This window comes from Moschus berezovskii, chromosome 8, assembly GCF_049115385.1.
Source record: "Moschus berezovskii isolate FMDL1 chromosome 8, NW_MosBer_1.0, whole genome shotgun sequence".
Classification (NCBI taxonomy): domain Eukaryota; kingdom Metazoa; phylum Chordata; class Mammalia; order Artiodactyla; family Moschidae; genus Moschus; species Moschus berezovskii.
Window position 1 is genome coordinate 95,346,231 of NC_142467.1, and position 20,562 is coordinate 95,366,792.

General features: G+C 44.4%; 1 protein-coding gene across 1 annotated transcript; it reads right to left on the reverse strand.

The window, feature by feature from the left end:
* Positions 1-10,331: 10,331 nt before the first annotated feature.
* CD70 (CD70 molecule) lies at positions 10,332-15,697 on the reverse strand. The gene is made up of 3 exons (XM_088838389.1): positions 15,521-15,697; positions 14,544-14,577; positions 10,332-11,097 (listed from the first exon to the last, which is right to left on the reverse strand). The coding sequence occupies exons 1-3, from the start codon at positions 15,695-15,697 to the stop codon at positions 10,694-10,696; spliced, it is 615 nt and encodes a 204-aa protein (XP_088694515.1). The 3' UTR covers positions 10,332-10,693.
* Positions 15,698-20,562: the final 4,865 nt, after the last annotated feature.

The window sequence follows — 20,562 nt, forward strand, 5'->3', positions numbered from 1 at the left end:
TCACAGCATACCAGGCCTCCCTGTCCATCACCAACTCCCGGAGTTCACTCAAACTCACCTCCATCGAGTCGGTGATGCCATCCAGCCATCTCATTCTCTGTCGTCCCCGTCTCCTCCCACCCCCAATCCCTCCCAGCATCAGAGTCTTTTCCAGTGAGTCAACTCGTTGCATGAGGTGGCCTAAGTATTGGAGTTTCAGCTATCTTATGATGTCTTTATTTGTATTTCCTTGATGACTAACAACCCACTCCAGTGTTCTTGCCTGGAGCATCCCAGGGATGGCGGAGCCTGGTGGGCTGCCGTCTATGGGGTTGCACAGAGTCGGACACGACTGAAGCGACTTAGCAGTAGCAGCAGCAGATGACTAACAATGTTGAGCCTGCCTTCGTTCGGTCTTTCCTTTTGCAAGTATTTATCCTTTCTTCTCTATCATTATTACACTAATTCCCATGCCATACCGTAGACACTAATGCCTGAAGTAAACAAGGCCAGCTTGGTCTGGATGGAGAGTTAGCAACTATTTCTGTGTATGGCTGTTTAACTGTAAACAGCCCTATGAAGGAAAGTATGCATGCGTGCTAAGTTGCTTCACTTGTGTCCGACTCTGTGCAACACTATGGACTGTAGACCACCAGGTTCCTCTGTCCTTGGGATTCTCCAGGGAAGAATGCTGGAGTGGGTTGCTGTGCCCTCCTCCAGGAGATCTTCCCAACCCAGGGATCAAGTCCAAGTCTCCTGCATTGGCAGGTGGGTTCTTTACCACTGAGCCACCTAGGAAGCCCATGAAGAAAAGTACCAGTAGTTAAATAGGTACAAGAGGAGAGAATATTTTATCTAGTCCTGGGATTGGGGACTATGTAGAATTTTCCTTATAAAACTGTAAATCCAATGGTGGTCCCCCTCTCCAACTCTAACATCTTCAATGGCTCCCTCTTGCCTGGGCAATAAATTCCCAGTTCTTAGCCTCTTATTACAGCTTGGCATAACCTAGTTCTAGCCTCATTTTCTACTTCATTATTATGATAGCTTTTTTTTTTGGCCACAGGGCATGTGAGATCTTAGTTTTCCTACCACAGATGGAACCTGTGCTTCTTGCAGTGGAAGTGCCAAGCTTTAACCAGTGGACAGACAGAAAGTCCTCATTTTCTACTTTATAACACACCCATGAGCATTTCCCATTTCTGCCATGGTGGGGCTCATAATCCTGATAGTAGTCCTTTGCTTTCAAGTGGGGTGGCACAATTCATTTCTGGAAGTAGATGATGGTCCTTTTGTTAAAATCTCTCCGTGGGTTCTAGTATGTAATTTTGGCGTGATTGTCGAGAAATGTGAAGTTCCCTGGGCATTGACAAAGACAGAACTCAGCTGTGGGAGAAAGGAGTCAGATCAATGAAGAGAGAGGTAGAGAGGCACTGACCGTGGCAAAGAGAAGGGAACGCGGGAGTTCCTTGTGGCTGCTCTGAAAAATGGCCATCAATGCTGGGCCTTAACACAGTACAGGGACCTTCCCTGGTGGTCTGGTGGTTCAGACTTTGCCTTCCAATGCAGGGGGAGAGGGTTCAATCCCTGGTTGGGGAACTAAGGCAGGCCCCACCTGCCTTGGGGCCAAAGAGAAAACAGAAGTAATACTGTAACAAATTCAATAAAGACTTTGAAAACGGTCTACATAAAAAAAAAAAAAAAAAACAACTTTAAAACAAAACGCAGTTTTTAGAGTAAGACGCCTACATCAAACCTTCAGCTTGTTAAAGGTCAGAGACCTGAATGTGCGTGCGCATGTCCGATCATGCAAACTAGTCTGCGTGTCACCTGTTCACCTCGTCACGTGTGTGCACCCTCTCCAAGTGGTTGTGCTTTGTGTACGTGGCTGTACAGCACTGAATAGAGTACAGTAGTTCAGTATCTTCATTTCAAGCCCAGGATGTCCGGAAGCAAGTGTAAAAGCAGCAGTGATGAAGCTGGCACTATAGCCTCTTAGCGGCTGGTACCACTGGGAAGCACCAATTGTTGTATTGTAGTAGTGCCTTTTCTAAGATTAAAAAATGTTTTCTTTACTTTTGGGGTTTGTTTTTTATGTGTTATTTGTGTGAAAAGTATTATTATAAACCTATTGCAGTACAGTACTATATAGCTGATTGGTTTAGTCGGGTATCAAGGCTAACTTTGCTTGGCTTATGAATAACAAACATGCTCTCAGAATGGAACTGGTTTGTATGTAGGGGGCTTACTGTATTCTTATAGTTCTGAAGGTCAGAGTCTGAAATGGGTCTCCTTGAGCTAAAATCAAGGTGACAGTGTGTGCCTTCCAGAGATTCCAGGGTGAGAATATGTTTCATTGGTTTTTCCAGCTTCAAGAAACCACCACATTTTTTGGCTCATGGCCCCCTTCCTCCATCTTCAAAACCAGCAGCACAGCATGTCCTATCTCTCTGTGACTATGACCTCTGCTATCATCACATCTCTTTCTCTGACCCTCTTGCCTTTCTCTTATAAGAACTTATGGTGACATTGGGCATGTTGCCAAAAGTTGACCTCTGTTCACCTGTGCCGAATAGAAATGTGGAGACAGAGTTTTGGGTGAAGTAGAAAAGAGTACTTTTTATTGCTTTGCCTGGCTTCTCTGGTGGCTCACTGGTAAAGAATCTGCCTGCAATGTGGGAGGCCTGGGTTTGATCCCTGGGTTTGGAAGATCCCCTGGAGAAGGAAAAGGCTACCCACTCCAACATTCTGGCCTGGAGAACTCCATGGACTGTAGAGTCCATGGGGTTGCACAGTCAGACACGACTGAGAGACTTTCACTTTCACTTTGCATTATTATTGCTTTGCCAGGCAAAGGGGGCCACAGGGGGCTAATGCCATCAAAACCATGTGACCCACCCTGGAGGGGTAGTGAGGAATTTTATGGTGTTCAAGAAGCATGGTGTGATCAGCTCGTGGACTATCCTCAGACTGGTTGGTGTCAAGGTGAAATTTAAACATCAATTTTCTGGTTTTAACCAATCTAGGGTCTATGTTCTTGTGGTCAGCAGCTTTCATCTGCAGGGGGTTTGCTTCCTGTAAAACGAATTTAGGAAAGTGAGTCAGGCCTTTACATATATCTTTCAGGGAACTGAGAGTTCTGTGATTCTGCCACATGGCAGAATTTTAGTCTAAGTTGTTACCAGTTCCCTAGTCCAACAGCTATTCCTTGTTTCTTTATCTTTACATTTCCCAATCATTAACTCTTTTTAATTTTTTAAAGTTATGACAGTATGATAACATATTTATAGTGTTAATGCAGAAATATGATACAGAAATAATATCATAAACACATGTGTTTATGTATCTATGTGTTTAGGTATCTATTATGTTTCACTGATTTTTCCAGGTTCAAGAAACCATAGATACATAAACACATAATAGATACATAAACACATAAATAGTAATAACACGTATGATAGTATGATAACACTTGAGAAATACAGAACAAAATTGCATATAGTTCCACTATATATTGCAATTATTTTTTAAGTAAATAGGTAAAGGTTTTTAATATCAAGTTTCAATATCAAACTCTCAAAAATTAATAGAATGAATAGACAGAAAAGTAGAAGGATATAGTAGACCCCAAAAGCACCATGATCCAATACAACACAGTTAAGATTTACATAATTTTCACACAATAGCAGGATACAAATTCTATTCAAGTTCCCATAGACTATAAACCAGGAGACACTGGAACATATCCAGGGACATAAAAGAAGGTGCAAAATTTTTATAGTCTGAAGGTATTGAAATCATAAAGTCTGTACTCTTATCACTGTAGAATTATGTTAGAAATCAATATCAAAAAATATTTGAAAATAACCAGCATGTTTTTAAGTGCAATGTGATATTTACTAAGAGAGATCCTTTACTTAGCCATTGAAAGCCTCAAGAAGGTTAAAAGACTGAAAATCATGGAGGGCCAATCGTGAGCTCCTGAGTCAGCATTTTACTTCTAAAGACAAGGACACAGGGGCTTGTACAAGGTTTCAGGCACACACTTCCCCATCTCAGGGCTTAACTGTATCTGCAAATTCCCTTTTACCTTAAAAGGTAAGATGTTCACAGTTTCCGGGGATAACTTCTGTGTTACCCCCAGCTCAAATACCGCCTTCTTTTTTTCTCTTTTTGTTTCGTGTCTTTCAAAGAATTAAGGGTACAATGGGATGATGGGGGAGAAAGCAGCTGCCTAAAAAAAATCTATTGAAATACCACAGGGCCAGTGATTTATCCTGGAAACAGAGAGAGTCAGCCTGAGCCATCAGGGAACCTCATGAAGTTGCAGGATGTCTAGAATGGTCTTGTGAAGGATGACTTTGATATTTGGCAGATCTGGATTTCAACTCCAGCTTCACCAGAGTTACATGGTCTCAGATAAATTGTATAACCTCTTTGAATCTCAGTGAAATATGCTAAACCATATGTCAGCATGTGACCAATTTGCCACTTCTTAGAGGTGGACCTAAAATTGTGTCCTTGGCTGGACTGCAATGTTTAGTTTGCTTCTCGTGTAGCCCATCTCAGCATTTGGCAATTTTCTACTTGCCATTTCACATACTCAACCTACATAGATTTTCTGTCACATTTGGATAAGACAAAGTTTTTAGAGTGGTCGACTACTATGGGTCTAATCATATCCCTCTCAAATTCACATGTTGATGTTCTAACCCCCAGGACCTCAGAATGTGAGGCTATTTGCAAATAGTTTGTTGCAGATGTAGTTAAGATGAGATCATACTTTGGACTAAAGGATCCCTAATTCAATATGACTGTTCTCCTACAAAAAAGGGGAAATTTGGACACACACAGGAGACTGCTATGTGAAGATGAAAGCAGATATCAGAGTGATGCATCTACCAGCCCAAGGACATCAAAGATTGCCAGCAAACCACCAGAAACTGGCAGAGAACTTTACAACAGTCTTTCTCACTGCTCTCAAAAGCAACCAGCCCTACTGATAACCTTGATGTTATACTTCTGGCTTCCAGGATGGTGTGACAATACATTTCTGTTTTTCAAGTCAGCTAGTTTGTTGTTCTTTGTTATATAGCCCTGCTGCTGCTGCTGCTAAGTCGCTTCAGTCGTGTCTGACTCTGTGCGACCCCATAGACGGCAGCCCACCAGGCTCCCCCGTCCCTGGGATTCTCCAGGTGAGAACACTGGAGTGGGTTGCCATTGCCTTCTCCAATGCATGAAAGTGAAAAGTGAAAGTGAAGTCACTCAGTCTTGTCCAACTCTTTGCCACCCCACGGACTGCAGCCCACCAGGCTCCTCCGTCCATGGGATTTTCCAGGCAAGAGTACTGGAGTGGGTTGCCATTGCCTTCTCCCCTAGCCAACTTATATACCAGTGCATGTAAAGCTGTCTATACAAAGTAGCCATTTTTTTAGTTGTTAAATGGCTCCACTGAGATTTTTTTTTGTAACTGCAATAAAACCCATGTGATACAAATGGTACCATTTTAAGTGCAGTATTCACTGGTGTTAAGTACATTCACATTGTTGCACAACCATCTCCACCATCCATCTCCAGAACTATCTCATTTTCCCAAATAGAAACTGTGTCTCCATGAAACACTGACTCCCCAACCCCTCTTCCAACCCACTGGCCCCCCACCATCTACAGTTTCTGTCCCTACGGATTTGACTCCTCCTGAGACCTCTTATGAGTGGAATGACGCAGTATTTTATTTTTCCAACTTTTACAACAAGTCTGTTCATCAAAAGGATCTGAAAATAGTGATGAGGTTTCCAATATTTAACACATTTTCAAGATATTAACAATATGAAACATTAAGAATTTACTTCAAAAACCCAAAGTTTCCTAGGTAGTTCCCCATCAAGCTTTAGACTTTGGCTCACACCTGCTTGACACAGTATTTTGTGACTGGCTTATTTCGCTAAGCATAGTGTCCTCAATGTCCATCCAGGTAGCATGTGCCAAATTTATTTCCTTTTTCAGCTTGAATAATATTCCATTGTATGTATATATCACATTTTGTTCATTTGTTCACCAATCATGGGCATTTCTGGTTGCTTCCACATCTTGGCTATTGTGAATAAACAATGCTGCTATGAACATGGCTCTAAAAATATCTCTTTGAGTTCCTGCTTTCAATTTGTTTGGGTCTGTACCCGAAGTGGGATAGCTGTATCTTGTAGTAGTTCTACTTTTAATTTCTTTGAACTATACTGTTTTCCATAGTGGTTGTACCAATTCATATTTCCACCAATTATGCACAATGATTTCCTTTGCACCACATCAAATCGCTAATAATTGTTATTTCTTGTCATTTTTGGGCTTCCCTTGTGGCTCAGCTGGTAAAGAATCTGCCTGCAATGCAGGAGACCTGGGTTCAGTCCCTGGGTTGGGAGGATCCCCTGGAGAAGGGAAAGGCTATCCACTCCAGTATTCTTACCTAGAGAATCCAGTGGACAGAGGAGCCTGGCAGGTTGCATACAGTCCAGAGGGTCGCAGAGTCAGAGACTACTGAAGTGACTTAGCGCAGCATAGTAACTTGACTTACACACACCATGAAATGATTATTGAGTTTCGAGAACATCTATCATCTTGTTTAGATACAAATTTTCAAAAAATAGAAAAAATTTTCTTCGGTATGAGAACTCAGTACTCGTTCTCTTGACAACTATTATATATAATGTACAGCAGTGTTAATTGTATTTATTATGTTATACTATTATATCCTTAGTGTTTATTTATCTCATAACTGGAAGTTTGTACCTTTTGACTGTTTTCATCCAATTCTTGCTCTCCCCCACCCCCAATCTCTAGCAGTCACAAATCTGATCTCTTTTTCTGTGAGTTTGTTTGTTTTTTGAAGTACAATTGACCTGCAACACTCTGTCGGTTCCTGGTACACAACACAGTGAGTTGCTATTTCTATACGTTTCAAAGTGATCACCACTATAATCTAGTAATGATATGTCACTATACAAAGGTATTACATAGTTGTTGACTATATTCTCCACACTGAATTTCATACCCATGACTCATTTATTTTGCAACTGGAAGTTTGTGCCTCTTAACCCCCCTCATCAAATTTCTTTCCTTCTCCCACTCCACTCTCCTCTAACAACCACTTGTTTGTTCTCTGTACCTGTAACTCTGTTTCTTTCTGTTTATGCATTTATTTTTTTTAGATTCCACATGTAAGTGAAATCACACAGTTTTTGCCTTTCTCTATCTGACTTATTTCACTTACCGTAATACCCTCTAGGTCTATCCGAGCCATCTCAAATGGCAAGAGTTCATTCTTTTTTAATGGCTGAGTAATATTCCATTGTGGGTTTCCCTGGTGGCACAGTGGTAAGGAACCCAACTGCCAATGCAGGAGCCGTGGGTTCGATCCCAGGGTCAGGAAGATACCCTGGAGAAGGAAAAGGCAACCTACTTCAGTATTCTTGCTTGGAAGATCTCATGGATAGAGGAGCCTGGAGGGCTACGGTCCATGGGTCACACAAAAAAGTGAGACATGACTTAGCTAAACTAAGCAATGATATTCTATCACATATCTATCTATATCAATTTCTTTATCCATTCATCGATGGTTGGGCACTTAGGTTGTTTCTATATCTTGGCTATTATGAATAGTGCTGCAATGAACACAGGAGTGCATATATCTTTTCTCATTAGTGTTTTTAAATTTTTGGATAAATACCCAGGAGAGGAACTGCTGGGTCATATGGTAGCTCTATTTTTAACTTTTTGAGGAGTCTCCACACTGCTTTCCACCACAATTGCACCAATTTACCTCCCCACCAACAGTGTACTAGGGTTCTACTTACCTACTTCATTGCTGACACTTGTCATTTGTTGTCTTTTTAATAATAGCCATCTGATAGGTGTGATCATCATGGTTTTGATTTGCATTTTCCTGATAATTAGTGATGTTGAACACCTTTTCATATACTTGTTGGCTATTTGTGAGTCTTTTTTTGTAAAAAAGTTTGTTCAGTCCATCTGCTCATTTTTAAAAGTTGGATTTTTTTTTTTTTTTGGCTATTGAGTTGTATGAGTTCACTGTACATTTGTGTATCAATCCATTATCAGATATATGGCTTACGAATATTTTCTCCCGTTCCCTAGGTTGTCGGTTTCCTTTGCTGTGCAGAAGTATTTTAATTTGATATAGTCCAACTTGTTTATTTTTGCTTTTGTTGCTTTTTCTTTTGGTGTCAAATCCAAAAAAATCATTGCCAATACCAGTATTAAGGAATTTGCCACTATGTTCATATCTTTATCCCTTTTTGAGTTTATTTTTGTATATGGTGTAAGGTAATGATTCAGTTTCATTCTTCTCCATGTGATTGTCTGATTTTCCCAGTACTATTTATTGAAGCAGCTGGCTTTCCTATGGTATATTCTTGGCTCATTTTTCATAAATTAATTTGTCAAATATGCATATACTTATTTCTGGTCTCTCTTCTGTTCCACTGATCTGTGTGTCTGTTTTTATGCCAATACTATGCTGTTTTGATTACTATAACTTTGTGACATAGTTTGAAATCAGGAACTATGGTGCTTGCAGCTTTGTTCTTCTTTCTTAAGATTGCTTTGGCTCTTTGGGGTCTTTTGTGGCTCCATGCAATTTGAGGACTGCTTTTTTCTGTGAAAAGTGCCATTGAAATTTTGATAGGGGTTGCATTGAACCTATAGTTTGCTTTGAGTAATATAGACATTTTGAGCATAATAATTCTTCCAGTCCATGATCATGGACTATCTTTCCATTTATTTGTGTCCTCTTCAGTTTCATCAATGTCTTATAGTGTTCAGTAAATTGATCTTTCATCTCGTTGTTTAAATTTTCTATGCAATTATAAATGGTATTGTTTCCTTAATTTCTCTTTCTGATAGTTCACTGTTAATGCATAGAGGCAAAACTGATTTTTGTATATTGATTGTGTATTCTGCAACTTTACTAAATTTGCTTGCTAATTTTAACATTTTTTGGTGGAGTGTTTAGGATTTTCTATATGTAAAATTATATCATCTACAAATAGAGGCAATTTTTCTTCTTCCTTCCTCACTTGGATGTCTTTTATTTCTTTTTCTGTGTAATTACTCTGGCTAGGCCCTCCAGTACTTTGTTGAATAAAAGTGGTGAGAGTGTGGGCACCCTTGTCTTGTTCCTGATCTTACAGGAAAAGCTTTCAGTTTTTCACCATTGAATGCGATGTAAGCTGTGGACCTATCCTATATGGCCTTTATTATCTTGAGGTAAGTTCCCTCTATACCCTATCTGTGGAGTGCTTTATCATGAATGAATGTTGAGCTTTGGGAAATGATTTTCCTGCATCTACTGAGATGGTTTTTATCCTCCATTCTGTTGATGTGGTGTGTTACATTGATTATTTGCACACCTTGAACCATCCTTGCTTCCCTAGAATAAATCCCACTGGATCACGTGTGTGACCCTTCAAATGTACTGTTGAATTTGGTTTGTTAATATTTTGCTGAGGATTTTGGTATCTATGCTTGTCAGGTATATTGGTCTATAATTTCTTTTCCTGTAGTGTCTTTGGCTTTGGTATCAGGATAATGCTAGCCTTATTATTATCTTCTTTTATCACAAAAGTACCTAAGAATATACAAAAATACCTTTTGAAAGTATTTACCCCCTGTTTATGCTCATTTCTGCACTATCAGGAGATTCTATTCTCAGTCTCTCTTCCATTCTGTTCTTAACTTATGAGTCACCACTAACTCTTCTCCTCCCTAAGTTCTTCTCATGTCCCCACCACAGGCTAGAGAAATGACCACTTGTGGTATTTGGAGAGTCATATTCTTCTCCATTTTGTTTTATTACAAGATATTGAATATAGCTATGTGAATGTCCACTTTAAGAGGGCTAATTTTATGTTATGTGAATTTCACCTCAATTAAAAAAAAAGAGTGTCTACATATGCTTTTACAGAAAAGAAAATATAAATGACTTAAGTGACACTGAAGTATGGAAGGCAGTCAGCCTTCCCTTTTAGTAGAAATAAGACAGTTCTTTCATATCCCATGGAGTAGCCATGCTCACACACAGTAGACTAAAAATCTAAATTGATTCAACACCTATGGAGGCCAATTTGTTAATAAATATCAAAATTATAAACACACCCTCTTAGACCCAGCCATTCCACTTCTGGAAATTTATCCTAAAGACACAAGTGTGAAGTGACCCACATATTGTATAAGGGGGGGGAAAAGTATCATACTTGGAAAGGAAGACCTTTTAGAAAAATATTTTAATATTAATTAAAATTTTAAAAAGCCCCCAAACCCCCAAATCAATATAGAAATATCAATTATATTCCTGTGCTTTAACAATGCACTCTCAAGACAGTCTAGGGGTTAAAACTTTGCCCTTCAAATGCAAGGGGTGTGAATTCCATATTTGGTTGGGGAACTAAGATCTCACATGCTAGAAAGTGGGGGCTAAAAAATAAAAAAAACAAAGAAACACAGATAAGGAAAAGGAAAAATAGAGAAAGAAAAAGAAAGAAGAAAAAAAAAACAAGAAAAGAAAGAAACAAAGCAAAAGAAAAAAGAAAGAAAAAGCAAGCCAGGAAAGAAACAAAGATAAAGAAAAAGAAAGAAAAGGAAAGAGAAAGAGAAAGAAAAAAAAGGTGTATTTAAAAACCTAGGCTAGGAAGTGCCAGGGTCAAGGGCACACCCACTGAATCCCAAAAAAAGTCTCATCAGCGTTTCTGGAAGGCAACAGAGGCAGAGTAAGGTTGGTGCAGAGAATGTCCCCGCGAGCCAGGAAGGTGAGGCGCTGGGAGGCCACCCAGCAGCCTCCGCGGTGGAAGCTGAGGCGTAGCAAGCTGATGCTGTGGGCGGCAGGGGAGCAGATGGCCACCGTCAGCGTGGCTCTCTGGGGCTTGGTGGTCCACGTGGAGGAGGAGCAGTTGGCTAATGTCACCTGGATGTGCAGCCTATAAATGCCATCACGTTGGATCCGCAGCTGCCCATTGTCGTCCAGCTCTGGCCCATGCAGGAAGGAGCGTCCCAGGGCGGGGCTCCCCTGCCAGCGCAGCCTGGGGTCCTGCCGTGACCCTGGGAGGGCTGTGAGGGAGGGATGGAAGGATGGAGATATAGGGAAACTGAGTGCTGTAGAGGGAATGCCCCAAACTCGAATGTTGAAGCCTAACCTCCAAAGGGATGGTATTAGAAGGTGGGGTGTTCAGAAGTGTTTAGAGCAAGAAGGTGGAGACCTTATAAAAGAGACCCCATATCCCCTGATGGATGAATGGATGAAGAATATGTAATATATACATACACACATACACACACACACACATATATGTATGCAAGGTGGTGGTGGCGTAGTCGCTAAGTCGTGTCCTACTCTTTCCAACTCCACAGACTGTAGCCAGGCAGGCTTCTCTGTCCATGGGATTTCCCAGGCAAGAATACTGGAGTGGGTTACTGTTTCCTTCTCCAGGGGATCGTCCTGATCCAGGGATTGAACCCGTGTCTTCTGCATTGACAGGCGGTGGTTTCCTTCATTTCAGGCAACTTCTTTACTGACTGAGCCGCCAGGGAAGCCCATATCCATCCATACATGTGAACACATACACAGTGTGCCTACGTGTGCTCGTGCTCAGTCACTTCAGCCAGGTCTGACTCTTTGTGACACCATGGACTGCAGCCCACCAGGCTCCTCTGTCCGTGAGATTCTCCAGGCAAGAACACTGGGATGGTAGCCATGCCCTTTCCAGGGGATCGTCTCAGTCCAGGGATTGAGACTTCAACCTGAGTCTTCTGCTTCTCTTGCACTGCAGGCAGGTTCTTTGCCCACTGAGCCACCTGGGAAGACCCATACCTTTGTGTATACATATACATATGTATGTATTGTGGGGCTTCCCTGGTAGCTCAGCTGGTAAAGAATCCACCTGCAATGCAGGAGATCCCAGTTCCATTCCTGGGTTGGGAAGATCCCCTGGAAAAGGGACAGGCTACCCTGCTGGCTCAGAAGTTAAAGCGTCTGCCTGCATCTGCCTGCAATGCAGGAGACCTGGGTTCGATCCCTGGGTCAGGAAGATCCCCTGGAGAAGGAAAAGGCAACCCACTCCAGTACTCTTGCCTGGAGAATCCCAAGGAAGGTGGAGCCTGGTGGGCTACAATCCACAGGGTCGCAAAGAGTCGGACACGACTGAGTGACTGAGCAATTTCACTTTCACCCATTCCAATATTCTTGGGCTTCCCTGGTAGCTCAGAAAGTAAAGAATCTTTCTGCAATGCGGGAGACCTGGGTTCAACCCCTGGTTTGGGGAGACCCGCTGGAGAAAGGAACTACCCACTCCGGTATTCTTGCCAGGAGAATTCCATGGGCAGAGGAGACTGGGGGCTACAGTCCAGGGGTCACAAAGAGTCAGACATGACTGAGCAACTAAGCACAGCACAGCATGTATGTATTGTATATGTATATATACGTATTACACATATACCTAAAATGGATATATATATAATATATATATCACCATGATATATACTGTGATATATTTATCAATATGTATTATACATGTGTATTATAAACACACATCTATTTATCTATCTAAAGTGAAAGTGAAAGTTGCTTAGTCCAACTCTTTGTGACCCCATGGACTATACAGCCCATGGAATTCTCCAGGCCAGAATACTGAAGTGGGTAGCCTTTCCCTTCTCCAGGGGATCTTCCCAATCCAGGGATCGAACCCAGGTCTTCAGCATTGCAGGTGGATTCTTTACCAGCTGAACCACAAGGGAAGCCCATCTATTGATCTAATTCAGCCATAAAAAGAAAGAAATTCTGCCACTTGGGACAACATGGGTGGGCCTAGAGGTCATTATGCTAAAGTGAAGTAAGTCAGACAGAGAAAGACAAATACTGTCTGACTTCCTGTATATGTGTAATATAAACCAAAGCCCAAACACATGGAGACAGATACAAAGAACAGACCAGTGGTTGCCAGAGGTGGGGGGGTGGGGTGGGTGAAACAGGTGAAGGTGGCTGGAGGTACCCTTCCGTTCAGTCGCTCAGTCGTGTCCAACTCTTTGCGACCCCGTGGACTGTAGCCTACCAGGCTTCTCTGTCCATGGGATTCTCCAGGCAAGAATACTGGAGTGGGTTACAGTTTCCTTCTCCAGGGGAGGCACAAACTTATGAAAAAGTTATAAACTAAGTCCTGGCGATGTAACGTAGAGCGTAGTAACTAGAGCTAAGTATACTGTGTTGTATATTTGGAAGCGGCTGATGCTGGGAAAGATTGAGGGCAGGAGGAGAAGGGGACGACAGAGGATGAGATGGTTCGATGGCATCACCGACTCGATGGATACGGGTCTGGGTGGATTCCAGGAGGTGGTGATAGACAGGGAGGCCTGGTGTACTGTGGTTCATGGGATTGCAAAGAGTCAGACACGACTGAGCGACTGAACTGAACTGAACTGAACTGAACTGAAAAGAGTAGATCTTACAAGTTTCATGACAAGAAAAAAAGAATTGTAACTGTGTGAGGTGATGGGTGTTAACAGGACATTGTGGTGATCAGTTTGTAACATATACATAGACCTATGTTGTGTGCCTGAAATGGATACAATGTTATATGTCAACTCTGTCTCACTTTAGAAAGACAGGGAGAGAGAGCAAGAGCCCAGAGGTTCTCTTTCCCCTCCTTCCCTTTCTGCCATATAAAGATACAGCAAAAAGATGACAGGCTGTTTATAAACCAGGAAGAGGGCATTCACCAGACAGCCAGACCTGCTGGTGCCTTGACCTTGGATTTCACAGCCCCCGGCACCACGAGAGAGAAATGTTTTGTTTATGTCAGCCTTTCCATTCTTCTGTCATAGCAGCCCTATCAGAAAGCCCCCAGAGAAAGAAGATGAATAGGGTTTCCATTTGTTACAAAATGGAATGAGCACACCCAAACCCCTGGGGATGAGTGTGGGAGAGACCCAAAGAGGAAGAGGGTTAGAGAGAGGCTGGGAGGGGACTGCCAAAAGGAACCCTCCCTCACATTCCTTCATGTCCTTGCTCTAAAGCCCTCTTCGCTGGGACACCCTCCCTGGTGACCACACTTTCAAGGGCACACCCAACCCTGACATCCCCGATCCTCCTCCCGTACTTAATATTCCCCAAAAAGCACCAGGTGCGTGTTTCACTCTATTTGGCATGCCACATATTTTACTTGTTCATTTCTTTATTTTCTGGTCCCTTTGGTGGCAGGGAAGCCCAGACAGGGCAGGGATTTCTGGTATGTTGGCAATCTGGGCACCCAGAACGGAGCCTGCCTCATGGTGGCTGCCGAATTAACATTTGTGACATGAACGAAGGCAGGTTAGTCATGGCTAGTAGCTTGAGTTGGTTTGAGCTCTCCCATGGGAGAAAATAAAATGCCCAGAAAGGAAGCAGGCACCCAGAAACAGACTGCTGTGTCGCCCTGTCTTTCTTTCTTTTTCTCACCCTTTCTCTCTCTCCCCCACCCGCCTTCTTTTCTCGTTCTCTGACACACATGCATATCCCGGGTTACCTGTGTGATTCAGCTGGAGCTCTGCTAAGTCCCACTGGAAGAAAAGAAAACAGAGCTAAGCGCCTAAGCGTCAGGGGTCTGGAGTGATCCCTCCAGTCAGGAGCACTTTTTTTCACAGTGCATCCTTCTATCCACACCTCATTCCATGGGGCTGACTTGGAGCCTTTGTGAAGAGCTCATAAAGAGGAAGTAGATTTGAACCAGCCCTGAGCACAAAGCGAAGACCTTCAGAAGAACTTCTTAGTTTCCAGGATGTAACCCAGGTCGCCTCGCACATCTGCCTCTCTTGCCTGCAAAACCTGATGTAACCCCCAAAGTCGGCACCTGTGGTGGGTGTCCAGGGCTCCCCCTGTCCTTGGAGGTCCCAGAACCGCCCTTCCCCAACTCCGTGAAGCCCCCAGCAGCCTCTGAGTCAGCCTGCTGGGGGAACCCCAAAGACGAGTCATTTTCCAGGCCCATATGGAATGTATCTTTCTCAGATGCACCCTCCAGCCTGGGATCTCCACCCGGGGTTTACCTCCCGGGCAGAGCTGACTATCCTGAGCCGGAGACCCCTGGTGGGCAGGCTTGTCCCTGCTTGTTACCCCTGCTCTGGTCTCTCTCTGTTCCTTTCTATCGCATCTTTCTTCCTGGCGGATTTTTCTTGCTGTTGCTACCACTCTGGGGGGCCTGTGGGACCTTAACTCCCTAACCAGGGGTCGAACCTACATGACCGGCATTGGAAGCATGCAATCTTAACCCCTGGACCACCAGGGAAGTCCCCCTGGCAGATTTATATCCGTCTCATTCTGATTTTTGTTTTCTTTTCTTTTTTGATCATAATTCTGTGAGTCTGTTCTCTTGCTCAACATCCCTCTGCTTTTTTCCCCACTTGCTTCCCCTCAGCCCCCACCCCAGGGTCCAGTCCCCACCCAGAGGTCCCCAGGTAGCATATGCCTGTCTCTCCCCCTCGCTCTTATCCTCCCTTTTGGACTTACCCTGGTTGAATCCAGTTGCTGCTCCTGGCGGAAACACAGGTTGCAGACGAGGTAGCATGTGCCTGTGCTAAGAAGCATCGAGATAGTCACCCTCAGGATGGATGCCCAGGGCCGGCGGGGCACCTGGCAGCTTGAAGCCTCCTCTGTTGCCATCATGGCCCTCCACGAGCACTTCATCAGCTGTGTGGCAGCAGGGAGGGTGCGCAGAGGGCAGGCAGGAAGGGGGAAGGAAGCTTCAGCTTTCTCACAGCCGCGGGGCTCTCTCTGCCTGTCTGAACCTGCCAGGGACCAACCATGCCCCTCCCTGGGGATGTCCGTCAAAGGGAGGGACCAGGCTCATTCTACCATGCAGGGAAGTCCCCTCCAGCTGCTGTCGGTCCCCAGTCCGCAGAGTAAGTGGACCAGGGTGCTCCTCAATTTTATTTATATGGCTCACCACCCTCCCCAGGCTTCTGTGGTGGCTCAGATGGTAAAGAATCTGCTTGCAATGCAGGAGATCTGAGTTCGATCCCTGGGTCCCGAAGGTCCCCTGAGTATGGGAATGGCTACCTACTCCAGTATTCTTGCCTGGAGAATCCCATGGTCAGAGGAGGCTGGGGGAGCTGTAGTCCACAGGGTTGTAAAAGAGTCGGACACGACTTAGCGACTAACACCACCCTCCCCACCTTTCTGGCACTCATTCTTTTATTCAGAAAACCTTCACTGAATACCCACTACGGACCAGAAACTCTGCTGAGTTATGGGATACAGCCACAACACTCAGGGAGGAAGGTGCTCAGGGGCTAAGTCGTGTCTGACCCTTTGGGACCCCATGGACTACAGCCCCCACAGGCTCCTATGTCCATGGGATTTCCCAGGCAAAGAATCCCGGAGTAGATTGCCAGTTCCTACTCCAGGGGATCTTTCTGACCCAGGGATTGAACCCTTGTCTCCTACATTGGCAGGCAGATTCTTTACTGCTGAGCCACCTGGGACCCCCCCCGCCAGGGATGGAGGTGCTAAGTTGCTTCAGTTGTGTCTGACTCTTTGCTATCCCATGGACTGTAGCCCACCAGGCTCCTCTGTACATGGGATTCTCCAGGCAAGAACACTGGAGTGGGTTGCCATTTCCTCCCCGAGAGGATCTTCCCCACCCAGGGATCAAACCTTAGTCTCTTACATCTCCTGCACTGGCTGGCAGGTTCTGTATCACTAGTGCCATCAAAGAGGGGCCCCCAAACATCTATGTGCTCCTCTCCATTTTCCCAGCCCCTCTGGCACCGGTGGAGGGACCACCCCTAATGGAGGTCACATGACCAACCTGCCCAATAGGAAGAGAGGAGAAGCAAAGGAGGGGCCAGATTTTGTCAACTTGCCACAGTGCCTTTCGGTTCTGTTGCTCTGTGGACTTGAAGGGCACCTGCTTTCTCTCTTTTTTTTTTAATTTTGTTTTGGCTGTGCTGGGTCTTTGTTGCTACACGCGGGCTTTTTAGCTGTGGTGTGTGGGCTTCTCCTGTTGCGTGGCACAGGGTCTAGGGAGCACAGGCTTCAGCAGTTGTGGGTCACCGTTTACTTGCTCTGTGGCGTGTGGGATCTTAGTTCCTGAACTGGGGATTGAACCCCTGTTCTCTGCATTGCAAGGCAGATTCTTAACCACTGGACCACCAGCGGGGCCCCAGAGGGCATCTGTTCTTGATGACTGTAGTGGCTTGAATATGTCCACCCAGAACTTCAGCACATGACCTCATTTGGCAAGAGGGTCTTTGCAGAGGTAAGGGTGAGGGGGCTTTTGTATTCCATATGTTGTAAAGAAAAGGCGAGGACACACAGAGACACAGATGGAAGTTGGAGGCAGACATTAGAGTGCTGCAATACACACCAAAGAAGCCCAAGGATTGCCAGCAAACCCCAGAAGGCACGAATAGGCCAGGAAAGATTCTCCCCTAAAGCTTTTGAAAGAATCAGATGCCTTGATTTTCAGATCTCCAACCTCCAGAACTGTGAAAGAGTACAATTCTGTTGTTTCAAGCCACTGGTTGGTGTCCTTGGATATGGCAGCCCCAGGAAACCAGTAACAATCTTGTAGCTACAAGATGAAGGAAGACCACCTAGGCTTGTAGGATTGTGACAATACTAGTTATTATCAGTGAATCAAGTCACTCACCCCTACGAGTAGTACAAAATCTGTCACAGACTGTACATACCAAGTGCACGTGACTGTGGTCTTAGAGGCTTTGCTTGTAGACACTGAGACTTGAAAATTTCATCCCAGAGTGAGGAGTTACAGTAGCCTGGCCTGGGGTGGGGGGAATGGGGGTTGTAGGGACACGGGGAGTGGGGGTAGGGTGGATACAGAATAGGTTTCAGCTGAGGCCACCAGCGTTTGCTGGTATGGGGGGCAGGTGGAGTGTCCAGAATTCCTGGGTTCCAGGGATTGCATGCTCACTGAGACCCCCCAACTGCAAAGGGAATTTCCTTTATGAAAGCCCTGGTTTTCCAAGACTTGGGGGTTCAGCCAGCAGCACCCTCAAAGGGACCTCAAGCTCTCCTTGGCCTGGGAGCTTGATCCTTGGAACTGTCCCCAGCCTTCTTTCATACTAGATGGAACCCTTGCTTTGTTCTTTTTTTTTTTTTTTTTTGTTAAGATGTTTTTTGATGTGGACCATTTATTTTTAGAAAACAATTTTTAGATTAAAAAAAATCCTATTTTAAAAAAGCCAATCTTGCTGAGTTTTTTATCTATTTCACTGCTGCAACATGCAAGTGTGGCATGTGGGATCTAGTTCCCTGACCAGGGATTGAACCTGGCCCCCCTGCATTGGGAGCGTGAAGTCTTAACCACTGGGCAGCTAAAGGAAGCTCCCATAAAAAAACTTTTAAAAAATAATTTTATTTATTTATTGTTTGGCTGTGCTGGGTCTTCACTGCTGCACACAGGCTTTCTCTAGTTGTGGGGCTACTTTCTCAGTGTGGTGCATGGGCTTCTCATTGCAGCAGCTTCTCTTGTTGCAGAGCACAGACTGTAGGGTGCGTGCGCTTCAGTAGTTGTGGCATGTCAGTCCAGTGGTTGGTGCACTGGCTTTGTTACTCTGGGGCATGTGGAATCTTCCTGGACCAGAAATCGAACCTGTGTCCCCTGCTTTGGCAGGTAGATTCTTAACCGCTGGACCACCAGGGAAGTCCTGATGTGGAACATTTTTAAAGTCTTTACTGAATTTGATACAATATCGTTTGTTTTTTTGGCCATGAGGCATGTGGAATCTTAGCTCCCCAGCCAGGGATCCAAGCTGCACCCTTTGCATTGGAAGATGAAGTCTTAACCACTGAACCCCCAGGGAAGTCCCTCTGCTGTACCTCCTCGCTGAGTTCTAAAGCCTAGCACCACTGGCTAACTCCATCTCCAGGACCTTCTCATCCACATCCTGTCGTGGTCCCCACTCCAGACCTTTGATGGTATTTTGCAGCCCACCTGGAGTCCTTGCCCCACCTCCATCTAGCTGAACGCCATTCATAGTCAAAAATAATATCTACAGAGTGCAGTTAAGTATGTAAAATCTGGAGTTCCTCAGCACACCTGGATTCTAGTCTCCGGACTGTCCCGTATTAGTCTTTGGGAAACTCACGCCCTCATCAGTTTAAGTTCAATGTTTCTACTACAAAATGGGCTGTGAAATATGACAGACTAGTGACGATAAGGTACAAGAAGCAGACTCACAGACAGAACAAACTAGTAGTTACCAGTGTGTGGGGGCGGGTGGGCAATATAGGGGTGGGGGAGGGGAAGGTTCAAACTATCAGTCCCTCCCCTGTACCTCCTCCTATATCTAAAAATGGTCCACATCAAAAAAAAAAAATCTTAAAAAAAAAAAAGAACAAAGCAAGAGTTTCATCTAGTATGAAAGAAGGCTGGGAACTGTCCCCAGGCCAAGGAGAGCTTGAGGTCCCTTTGAGGGTGCTGCTCCAGTGGTAAGATGGGCTCAGAGATGTATTGTACATCACGGGGAATATAGATAATATTTTTTTAATAACTAGGGACTTCCCTGGTGGTCCAGTGGTTAAGAATCTGCCTTCCAATGCAGGGGACATGGGTTCGATCCCTGGTCAGGGAACTAAGATGCCACATGCTGGGGGATGACTAAACTGGTGCACTGCAGCTACTGAGCCTGAACACATTCTGGAGCCCAAGCTCAGCAACAAGAGAAGCCCCCAGCATGACACAGCTGGAGAAAGTCCAAGTGCCACACCAAAGACCCAGCACAGCCAAAATTAAAAAAAAAAAAAATGCCACTATTAAAAAACAAATAGGGGCTTCCCTGGTGGCTCAGTGGTAAAGAGTCTGCCTGTCAGTGCAGGGTACACAGGTTCAATCCCTTATCCAGGAAGATGTCACATGCTGTAGAGCAACTAAGCTCGCACGCCTCAACTACTGAGCCTTCACTCTTGAGCTCTGGAGCTGTAAATGCTGAAGCCCTTGAGCTCTAGAGCACTTGCTCCACAAGAGAAGCGACTGCAATAAGAAACTTATATGCTGCGACTAGAGAGTAATCCCTGCTTGCTGCAGCTAGAGAAAGCCCTTGCACAGCAACGAAGACCCATCACAGTCAAAAATAAATAAATAAATAAATCTTAAAAAATAAAAGACACACCTTAAGGGGCTTCCCTGGTGGTTCAGTGGTAACAATTGTCCTTACAATGCCAGAGACACCAGTTCAGTCCCTGGTCTGGGAGGATCCCTCATGCTGAGGAGCAACTAAGCCTGTGGGCCCTAACTACGGAGCCCACTTCTGCAAATACTGAAGCCCATGTGCCCAGAGTCTGTGCTACAGAATATAAGAAGTCGCCACCTTGAGGAGCCCACGTATCTCAACCATAGAGTAACCCCACTCACCTCACCTACAGAAAGCCATTGCATAGAAACAAAGACCAACCACAGCCAAATAAATAAGTAAATCTTAAAAAAAAAACTTAAAAATATTTTGCAATTACAAATATTGCAGTTGCCAATGGAAAGTAATCTTTAAAATTTTATGAAAATAAAAATTAAAAAAATAAAATAAAATGGG

Excerpts from the sequence above, each read along its gene's own strand:
- CD70 (XM_088838389.1), bottom strand. The coding sequence starts at position 15,697 with ATGAAGTGCTCGTGGAGGGCCATGATGGCAACAGAGGAGGCTTCAAGC. Across the intron at positions 14,578-15,520 it reads AGCAACTGGATTCAACCAGG|TGGGACTTAGCAGAGCTCCA; the intron begins GTAAGTCCAAAA and ends CTTTTCTTCCAG. Across the intron at positions 11,098-14,543 it reads GCTCCAGCTGAATCACACAG|CCCTCCCAGGGTCACGGCAG; the intron begins GTAACCCGGGAT and ends CCTCCCTCACAG.